The sequence below is a fragment of the Pomacea canaliculata genome, linkage group LG4 (assembly GCF_003073045.1).
Source record: "Pomacea canaliculata isolate SZHN2017 linkage group LG4, ASM307304v1, whole genome shotgun sequence".
NCBI classification, from domain to species: Eukaryota; Metazoa; Mollusca; class Gastropoda; order Architaenioglossa; family Ampullariidae; genus Pomacea; species Pomacea canaliculata.
The window spans coordinates 21622710-21633290 of record NC_037593.1 but is presented as its reverse complement, the minus strand read 5'-3'; the positions used below and the strand labels follow the sequence as shown (position 1 = coordinate 21633290).

At 44.8% G+C, this 10581-nt stretch overlaps 1 protein-coding gene across 3 annotated transcripts; it reads left to right on the top strand.

Moving 5' to 3' along the window:
- Nucleotides 1-167: 167 nt before the first annotated feature.
- LOC112562972 (probable protein S-acyltransferase 4) lies at nucleotides 168-9760 on the top strand. Of its 3 annotated transcripts, XM_025236618.1 has the most exons (7): nucleotides 168-465; nucleotides 1297-2131; nucleotides 2376-2483; nucleotides 2881-5026; nucleotides 6350-6547; nucleotides 7083-7431; nucleotides 7611-7720. In XM_025236618.1, the coding sequence occupies exons 2-4, from the start codon at nucleotides 1451-1453 to the stop codon at nucleotides 2962-2964; spliced, it is 873 nt and encodes a 290-aa protein (XP_025092403.1). In that variant the 5' UTR covers nucleotides 168-465; nucleotides 1297-1450; the 3' UTR covers nucleotides 2965-5026; nucleotides 6350-6547; nucleotides 7083-7431; nucleotides 7611-7720. The 3 variants fall into 3 exon arrangements, with proteins under 3 accessions (XP_025092403.1, XP_025092401.1, XP_025092402.1); XM_025236616.1 differs by lacking the exons at nucleotides 168-465; nucleotides 1297-2131; nucleotides 2376-2483 and adding exons at nucleotides 7833-8151; nucleotides 8357-9760 and having other exon boundaries at nucleotides 4187-5026; nucleotides 7611-7719; XM_025236617.1 differs by lacking the exons at nucleotides 168-465; nucleotides 1297-2131; nucleotides 2376-2483; nucleotides 2881-5026; nucleotides 6350-6547 and adding exons at nucleotides 7833-8151; nucleotides 8357-9760 and having other exon boundaries at nucleotides 6960-7431; nucleotides 7611-7719.
- The last annotated feature ends 821 nt before the right edge of the window (nucleotides 9761-10581 follow it).

Here is a 10581-nt window from a genome sequence, read left to right as displayed (position 1 = left end):
TATCTTATACTAGTCTAACGGTTTAGCACACCAGTTGATCTCTAAGCCTGGCAGGCGTGGGGCACGCCAGTTCTCGATCAGCCAGATTATTTACCGCTGTCTCCCCTGGCAACGTGTGTGTCGGCTGACAGGTACACAGGTACACACACACTCTTCACACTGGGAGGCGCTAGATCGCGGCGTGAAGCCGTTTCTTGTCTTGAGACAGCTGTAGTCCTCGGGTAGGAGAGGCCGGGTAGCTAATCAAGACAAGTCAGTCGAGTGTGCATTGCGAAGGAACGTGCAGGTTGCCGCACGACTTGTCACAGCACACACCACTGGCAGTCGCAGTCACACAGCATTGGTCACAGTGGACTGCGTGACTCGCCTGTGCACGTGACGACGAACAGTGGGATCGTAATCGTGGGCAGGTTAGTTCTCTACAACTACCTGGAGGATCCACCTCACTTTGTCCGCTGATTGGAAGTAAGTTGTCATTGTGTCCGCGTTACAAAGGAAATGCTTACTCACACATTAACAGTAGGCACTATATCTTACAACTAATTAAACTTCATGGACTAAAAGCAGTTCATTGTCAAGAGTTCAAGGTGCAAGGGAAGAAAATAGTGACTCAGATGATGACTGTTCTTTGCTCTGTAAAACGTCCCATGAAACCAGCTGAAAATAAACTGCTAGAATCCGCCTGTAGTAAGGACTGTTGCTCATACCACAAACTTGTATCACTGGACTGCTGGCAGACGATTTGTTTTCCATTTAACTCCTATAGCCTTTTAGGCTACAAAGCTTCCGGTTTATTCACATTTCAGATTAACTCCTAAAACGAGGCATTAGGCTACAAAGCTTCCGGTTTAGTCACATTCTTTGTTTTGGCTCGCCGAGACTAACAGCGGTGAACTTCGCAAGAAGCTAAGCGTTGGTCTCGGCAGACGGCAGTCCATCTATACACATCCACGCTTATACTAAGGAAAGGAATTTGAGTTTCTCGGGCTGAGTCTCTGAGGCTGACCACTTTCTTGTTGAGAACAATTTGTACACATAAGTGCAGAAAATAATTCAAAGTTATAAACATTGTACTGGATTAGAATTAATCTTTGATTCTTGTCTTTTGTTAAATTGTTTTGCCTTCTTCGTTCTCCTGATTACACCTTCTCTTCTGTCATTATGCTCCTTGTCTGAGTCTGAGCTGCCTGGTGCCTACCGTCTCACCTATTTTGATTTGTTTAGTTTTATTTCTGATTTCCAGGCTTGCACTAATACTAACACCACATAATGGTTATCCTCAAATAACATAAACAGGTGAATTAAGAAGAAATAAAAGCGTTCTCGGGGACCTGTCAGCTTCAGCAGCATCACGGAGTCTCTGTTGAAGCATTGAGACCAGAAGCATGACAAACTATACATCAGTTCCCATCGAAGATCACTGGGAAAAGCCGTTGACTTTGAGGGAGAAATGGAAAAACACTACAGAGATGGTTCCCCACATGGCTCCCACGCCAAGACCTCTTTGCGCGTTTTGTTCGTATTCCAAGCCGTCACTCAGTTGTACGTCACACTCAACTACCTGGTGCCGTTTATCTTCGCCAGTTTCGACCCCTGGACTCAGTACTTCCTGAAGGTGTTCGTCGTGTACGTGTGCATAGTGACGTGCGCCAACTGGCTCTGCACCATCTGCTTCAGCAGCAAATACGTGGCAAGCAGGGACAGACCTGATCTCGACACTCGTTACTCCGGGGAAACACCTGCCGAACATTTTGGCGCCAACAAGTCGCTGTCGCAGCCATACCCCTCCGAAAGGACAGACCCCAGTGCTGCGGCCAATGGCCACCACCTGCTGGAGGTGAGTGAGAAGGGCGGCATGCCGTGGCACTACTGCAGCAGGTGCCGGATGTTTGTACCTCCGCGGACCAGCCACTGCAAGTTCTGCAACGTGTGCGTGCTGCGCCGCGACCACCATTGTCACATGATGGGGGTGTGCATCGGCCACTGGAACCAGCGCTACTTCGTGGTGTTAGCGGGCTACTGCATCATCGTGGGTTACATCGGCGCCTACATGACCCTCTCGTGGCTCGGCCACCATCACGACTCGCAGTCCTCGCTGTGGAGATATTTTCTGCCCTATTCTTTTTACCTGGTGAGTAGCAATCCTTTCTCGACTAGTTTACCTGCTCAGTGAGAGTGCTTATTTATTATTTATTTTTTTACCAGGTAATCTAACGCACAGCTCTTATTTTGTGGAAAGTAAAGAAACTCAATCTAATGAATCCGTTTTCTTGCCCCTTGGGCTTAGACAGCCCAAGCACCACAGCCTCAGATCCTCAGGACCTGCTGACATGTCGGCACCAAAAAAGCGCTGTTGACCTTTGACCTTTCTGCAGGTGCTGACTGGCTCCATGGACGTGACCACCGGCCTGTTGGTCTTTCCACGCCTACACCCTGTGCTTCGTAGCACCTGTCAGCAACATGTACTTCCTGTCCCAGCTAGCGTACGTTCCTCGTCTGTCTATTCGTCTGTCTACTGTGTCATGTCTATAATTATAAGTATCACTAGTGGCAAGCTGCTAAACCAGAATGTTTCACTTTATTTTCCTCACCCGATAAGGTATACCAGTCTGCTAACTCTTTATTCGCATTCTTCTTCACTTTACTTTGATACCGTTGTCGACAACACGAATTTCTCTCAAATGCTGTTTGCTCCATGCAGTATCGCTCAAACATTACTCCCACTGATTTTCACTGGTACACTATTCTTTTCCTGTCTTCAATGATGTTGTCTAGTGTGGTGGTTTTGTTGTTTGAGGCCTTTGTCTATTGTATTGTTCTCATAAATGATCCTAACATCATACCACCACCTGTATCACCCCGCACGTCCTTTGTCTACAGTCTCATCGCCCAAGGCAAAACACTGAGCGAAGCAGTGAGGAAGGCAAAGATGAAGGTGACTATGCCATACAGGAGAAGGTTTGAGCTTGTCTTCGGCGACTACTGGGGCATCAATTTTCTTTTCCCGGCTGTCATCATCTTCAAGCAAAGCAACAACGGTCTGAACTACGACGGCATTAAAATAGGCTAACTTGCTGCTCCCTGGTCTTCACCTGGACATTCCCCTCTTGTTTCCCCGTGCGGACGAGAATATCACGACAGATTTATTACTGGCATTGTCTTGTGGACAGGAATTTATATGTTATGAACACATGCACAATCACAGAGACGTGCATGCTGACATTGCTGTTCATGGCTGTTGTCCCAAAGTTTTTAGATGAAGACGGCAGTCCAGTGGTCAGTTCCGTATGGAAGATTACTAAGGTTGTATGCAGGTGTTATAAATATAATGCAGCCTGTGAGGCAGACCTGTAGTCTGGTTTATGACTACGACCATAGAATTAATTCCTTCATGCAGTGTGTTAACACTAACTCTCCTGCGCATTTCAGTGTTTCTCTTACTGTCCAGTTCATTGCAATGTGGTGGACTGACTGCCCTGGACAAGCATTGGAATCAATGTTAACAATCTATCATACCACGATTTGAGTGCAACATACCATATTTATGATCACAGTTGACGCGATGGTTTGTTTTGAAAATGTGTGAGTGTGTACTGCTCAACTTCAAGTTGTATTCTCTCTCTTGACAGTAATTTTGCCTGTCTTCACATGCATTTCCTCACGGTGACATGCTCTGGAGCTTGCTGCAGAGTTTTCCAGGTGGAACGTTTGTCACGTGCAAATCATTCCACTATGGTGCTTTCCTCGTCTCTTTTCCTTCGCCCCTGTGTAGTTGCTGCATCTCTGCCAGTCACAACAATCCTGACCTCTGTCCACATACTGTCCTTAGACCTCAGGGTAGTAGTTGTGAGAAGTTTGATCTTTCAGATATTTCTCTGGATGTGTATCCAACTTTGAATAAGATTTTCTGTGATTGTGTGTGACATTTGTTTGTGACTGTGTGAATATTGAGATAGATGTGTGTGAAACACTGGTTTGCCGCTGAATCAGGCTTGCAGACCTAGTGCTTGTTTGTACTAAGGTGTTTTATGAGAAGAGAGATTCATCCAAGAAAATTCAAATACATTTTCAAAAATACATAGAGGTTTCAGTTTTTTTCTTTTTATATCGTTGACTTTCAACCAAAACATTTAACATGTATCAATAGTGGTAATGTGGTATTGTTGTTGGTGGTAGAAGCACTAGAACGAATGTCAGGGATGATGGTGGTGGTGTTGGTGGCGTCGTTTCAATAAGGAAGACGTGCCTGAACTGTTTAAGAGACAAACTTTCTTCCAGCCAGTTATACAGCGTCTAAACCTCATTCCAGTAGAAATGTTCGTCTTGGTAGAACTCTGTGTGTGTGTGGTGGAGGGAGCGAGAGAAAGGAGTGCATGTTCAGGAATATGTATGTGTTTTATATATAGATATTGTGTGTATATGAATGGATGGGTGGCTATGAGCGCGCATTTCCTGGTGACTATGGTCTTAGATCGAAATGTTGATGTTATTGTCCCTGTGTATGTCAGAATTTCTTGACACGATAGTTAGGTCCGAAAGCAAACCTCTGGCTGGCTAATTAGGAGAGCCTGTCTAGAGACCATGCATGGGACAATAACAACACGAGCTGACCTGGCCCAGCCTGGTCAGGTTGCGAGGGGAGTGGCTGGTGATGTGGAGGTTTGGGAGAGGGAATAGAGGTATGGTTCGTGTCTCATCCACTTCCTGACAACTGATAGTCCAGAATTTATAATTAGTCGCAGGCAGCGTCCTCTGCATCTGTGGCGCCGATGGACTTGATTTGCATTGGTCACACCATTGGTCACGCCGGCAGGTAATTTGCGAGTTTGCTGGAGCTCGGCACCCACCCAACGTCTTCCTTCAGACCTCCTTTAACTCTCGAAACGAAACATCAGAGCTACTCTAGTCTTCCCAGCAGACACTAACAGAGCGGCCATCAAGTAGGAGTTAGAGAAAAGTGGTGATCAAGTAGGCATCACATGAAAGCAGTGATCAAAGAGGCAGCATCACTGATTCAGTAGACATGGTAAGTTTTCTTTTTAACTCCTTGTGATACTTTTATTTGTCGCTTTTTAAAATTTTAGTAGGCCCCTTCATTTTTCTGTTGTACAAACATATATATGCTATTCTGGAGGCTGAATATCATCTAGAGTTGCAGTCCGTTAAGACATGATCCCTGAATTATGTTTGCCTGATCGTCGTCATCGTTACCTGTCGTCACTACATCTCTCGTTTTTTTAACCCTTCACTTGGAAGAGACAGATGTAGCGGCGACGACCACACACACACACATATCGCTACACTCTGCTTTATTTATTAGAATCATAAATGAATTTCTTTCGGTTTTCTGCATCACTCTAAGCTTTGGCAGTAAAAAGTTCTTCGAACAATTATAGCTTTCTGTGCCTGGAGACATATTATCTGTATATGTATATGCATATATGACTCATTCAAATGCCTTCTTGAAATCTTCGAAGACACACATCATGCAGCATAATCACTTAAATATTTTTAATTTAAAGAAATGTGCTTAAATGTCTTTACTCCACAAACCACCTTTTTGTGATCTCATCCTCTCCTAAGGCCGTCTACATATTTGTTCCACCTGCTGTCTTATTGTCTTTAATATGAGGCCGCCCCGCATTATTACTGGCCGACAGAGAGCAGACGTGGTGACTGTTGCAATGACCTGGTGTCAAAGGTCAAGTCTTTTATCCTAATTAACACAAAGCCCAAATGCGCATACCGAATGGCGGTTATTACAAGCTTAATTATGTGACTACTAAGAGAGCTAAGCACTCCATTACATCATGAGTTTTTGAAACGTACGCTGCTCGAACGATTTTGGTTGTGATACCAGAAAGTGTGGGTTGGTTGACTTTTCACTCCACCTCCATGTGATGCTCCTCAAAAGTTACGATTGTCAACCATTACTAAACCATCCTCGCTGGCAGAAGTTTTTGTCTTTGAAGTGCATGTCTAGGTGGTTGTGATTTGAACAGACTTTGAATCACGGAAATGGCTTAAATGAGAAGACTTTAGGGTTTGTATGGACAATTGACTATTTTAAAAGGATAACATTTTAAGCTTTAATAGTCCCTGGGTCTACCTTTTTGTTTTCTTGTACTTGTGTCAAAACGTTGTAGAAGTTTCCGACGGAAACAGCGCAGATTATTATTCTAATTATTTATCTTCACTCTTTTGCATTTAGTGACAATCATTTTAAAAATGTTTTTAAAAGGTTTGTCTAAGGTAACAGCAATGAATATTATAGAAATCATTTATAAAATGTATATAAGCCCTCTGCTGACGCCACATTGCCCTTAATGACCTGCCTTCCTCTCTCAAGACCAGTTTATTACCGGTCCTGTCAGTCCTCACAATGACGTCACTCTGGCCTCCAATGACGTCATCACAAAGCCAAGACGAAGGCGAGCGCCTGTCCAGGTTGGAGCGGACAGTGGAGATGTTGACACGACACTTGATGATGTTGCAATTGTCGCAGGAGGAAGCAAGGCGATCCGACGGTGACTCCGGTTTGAAACAGGTTATGTTATTGAGATTTGTCACCAGAACAACAACATATGGCCACAGGATTTCTAGTATTGTCCAGCCAAACTCTCACCCTTTCCATACCCGCCACCTAACCCACTATTGAATCCTTTAAAAGTGCACTGAAAACACACCTCTTCCGTAAACATTACTCCTAACAACCTTTCCCATAATGCTAGTCCTTTGTCACACCCTTCCTTTTGCAATATCATGTTAGTCTCAGCTCTTGATCTTGTTATTTGGTTCCTCTTTGTGTTTTCTGTATTTGATTTTATTCTTCGTTTAGTACGGTTGTTTATTGTTTTATAGTTCATATGTTGTTTGTTTGTTTTCCTGTCCCTCGTATGCTGTCCATGTTTCTTTCTTGTTCTTAAGTGCTAAGAGTATGCTCCTTAGGAGTGTGGGTATGCGATTTGCATTATTATTATTATTTGGTTTCAAATCTTATAAGATGGTTGCTTGCACATAGAAAATTGAAATACTGGCGATGTAATTTGAATGATTCACTTGCTGGCGGCTGGTCTCTGCAGATTCGTTTTGCCAGAGACGGCACACGCCCCTACTTCACAAATACACACACCGGCTCCAGCATGGCGGCCATGCATGACCACGCAGACATGCCCCGCACGTGCGGTCTCGGGGAGTTTGAAGCAGTGCTCAATGGCGTCCACTTCCGCACACGTCACAATGACTACCTCCTGCGCATGCCCGCGAGCACAAGGGTATACCACGCCACAGACGACGTTCCTTTCCCTCCCGTGCCTCCTCGTGTGAGGGACAAGGCATCGGTGGAAGAGCAAATTGCGGAGATGAGGGAATGGTTCAAAGCGTGGAAGGATGGTAACATCACAGACAAAGAGACTACAGGCCCTACTTTAGGTAAAGTATTTTGACATTTGCTCAAGACGAGACTCAGGCCGTGTTCACCACGCGCAGTAAATGAAACTACCTTAAACCAGTCACGGTTGTTAATGAAGAGCAGTTTCTACTTTCTGAATTGCAAACACAATATGTAATAGAATATACAAAGCCAGTCTATTGTAATCCTGTTGTCCTAGACCATTGCTGTGTTACCTGGAGGGAGCCTGGACAACTGACTCCACTTTGGAAGAGCCGTTTCAGAGTCGAAGACATCGCATAGAAGCTGTTGAGTGGGCAGATCTTCAGGTGAGTACTATTTTAGCCAAACTATACAAGATCCTATTAAATTTAAGCAACCCAATTCCAATGGATGCCGTTAGTGACGAAGAAGACATTGTATCATGGATTCTTTTTTCCAGGACAAAATTCGGTACACTTCTTACACGGGTGACAAACATAAGGATGAGAATTATGCCTTTCTACCCACATTACTCCTCAACGACACAGGAGTACCCACGCTTGCACACTGGAACTACAGGGTGCTGTGTCATCCGATTTCCTCTGACCTTTCCCCAAATGACCTTCAGCCTGTGGATGACCTGGGCGCGCGGCTAGCAAGCAAGACTACCATGAAGGAATTTGTGCGGACACGAGCTGCAAGATTCACGCTAAACACCCTTAAGCAGGACAGGAGTTTCAAATGGTCACTTCTGGACAAGATCATGAGTCAGATACCGGGTCAGTCTAGCTTCCAATCATCCTGAATACTAGTCACTATTTCGTGGTCATCCTGGGGCTATCCTTCTTCATCGCCACTATTTCAATAAATTATTGTCGTGGTCATCACCATCAACTAGAATATTTTGCTTGGTTTATCTGGTCGGTTGGTAAGCAGGTTGGATGAACGCTTCTCTTTCATGTGCATGTATGTTATATTGACTAGGGACCAACAACTATGGAGCTCGACTGCTGGACAGAGTGCTGGGCGATGTCAAGCTAAACGCCAACAATAAGCGCGCGCTGAACACAGGCTACTACCACAGGTGGTACAGACTCTCCGCTGCTGGAGCCATGGGGGAACGCGTTTTCCACCTCGGCTTCTCTGACAGAAACCTGTTTGTCGCGGAGACTACTCAGCCCCGGGTGGCCCCTATGTCCATCACGACGTGCAGGGCTGCTGCACGAGAAAGCAAGTCATGCACGCGCGCCTGGCGACGCGTAACGTACGCCGTGCCCCTGGAGCTGGTCTTCCTCACGCCGCTGCACTCCTGGAACCCTTACGACCTTCACTTCAAGGAAGAAAACCTGTCTCATCTTGGAAGGACGGTCACTGCTGGCGGCAGAGATGGCAAACCTACTGTGCAACGTGCTTACAACGGCACCAATAATCGCTATTTTTATCAGACACCTGCCGAATTTTTTTTGGGAGGAGAAGTGAACCCTGACCCTGCCGACACGGTTAAGGGTACAGTGGGCGTTCTTGACCGCAAAGGTAGTGTGAAGGCTGTTGTGGCTTCGGGCGTTCGAATAATGTTACCGGAAATTAAAGGCGTTGGCGTACTGCGCACGCGCTATCCTATCATGCCTGTTCATGCTGAAGGCAGCTCTGTCTGGAAAGAGCTGGAGGCGTTAAAAGACATTGTTCTGAATAACCAACATCAGAAATATATGCATCATCCTGCCGGCCTCTTGCAACGACAGACCCATCAAGATGTACTTTTGAGTAGAGCAACTCCTGAGACTTTTGGAAGACATAGAAATAACACAATCAAAAATCCAGTTGAAAATTACACTGTGCCGAAAACAGAGGATGTGTATCTTGTTTCGAAGAGAGCAGAAGTCAGTTTGCAAGACATGCAAGATATTGTCTTCTCAAATCTTGTCAATGACATTAACATTTGTCACACTCAACTGGAACAGAGTGTGGTCTTAGTGACATCATTTTCCACTCGACCATACCTCATGAGGCACAGGCACACAATAACATTAAATCAGACTCAAGTGAACGATGTGGTTAATGCAGGCAAGCCCATTGTGGTAAGAACATCTCTGGACAGTAGCCACTCTCATCTCCTGATCCTAGGCTTCAATCAAAAGACTCAATACTTTTACATTGTTTTCTGCGACAGCAAGCAGAGGTGTTGGGATGGGCATTCCATGGCTCTAGAGAGAATTGCTTTTACTTCTCTAGCTTTTCCTTTTGGCCATGGTTAGCGTTATTGCTGACACAGGTGACAATTTTTACTGCTTGAATATGTTAGACATCTTTATATACGTGAGACTTCAAGCTAACATGTTCTTCATCACATTAGCTGCTGCTGTCAAGCCCTTCATCATTCTAGTGCATGCTTAAGGCCAGACACCGGTCGAAAAATTGTCAAAAATTTTTCATTTTGGCCATTTTCAGATTACTTCATAATGTCAAAGTTTATCTTTTGTTCTATTCACTCACCAAGTGGTTTTTCATAGAACAATCTAGAAATATGTCTATTTTGTCAATGAAAACATCTACTTCTATCCTATTTACTTTTCCCGAGCGCAGAATTAGCGAGAATAGAGAATGTTTGAGACATAGCAACACACCTCGCCACGTGGGCAACTGTGTCACATCGTATATCGGTCGAAAGGTCAGGACATGAATTTTCAAACAAAGGCTGGGTCAAAACCCTTAGAAGGCCCCAAGCTATGATACAAGCTCTTTTCTAGACGACACAAAGGGTCGGAAACTTCCTTATATGGACGCATGCGTAACATACTTTGCATATAGCCAATCAGAATTCACTAATGCCGACCTAGACGGGGTCATAGGGCACACGAACACGCTTCGGCTGTGCTCGGGTATCCCACAAGGCAACTGTCATGGCCTCCGGATGTATAAACAATGGCGACAGCAAGTCAAAGCTTGTTCTGGGATATTTTCTTTTCTAAGACATTAACGTTGATATTAAATGTTTATTGTGACTGTCAGACGCTCATTTCTTCTCACAATACCACGTGCAAAAAAATAAAAACCACGTGGACATTCTTAGACCGTCGTAGCAGCTAAAAAAAGTAACTTAGTGAACCGAATTCGGCTGTCGAAAACACCATCAGTCATGTGGTAAGCGAGCTGAAAATAAAGCGAAGTTTTCATTTCTGCTGCAAATCTCGGTAGTAATCAGGACTAGA

Bases quoted from the DNA above. Each gene is read 5' to 3' on its own strand.
- LOC112562972 (XM_025236616.1), top strand. From the start codon at position 8,043: ATGAAGGAATTTGTGCGGACACGAGCTGCAAGATTCACGCTAAACACC. The intron at 8,152-8,356 runs GTCAGTCTAGCT...TATATTGACTAG, and splicing joins GATCATGAGTCAGATACCGG to GGACCAACAACTATGGAGCT.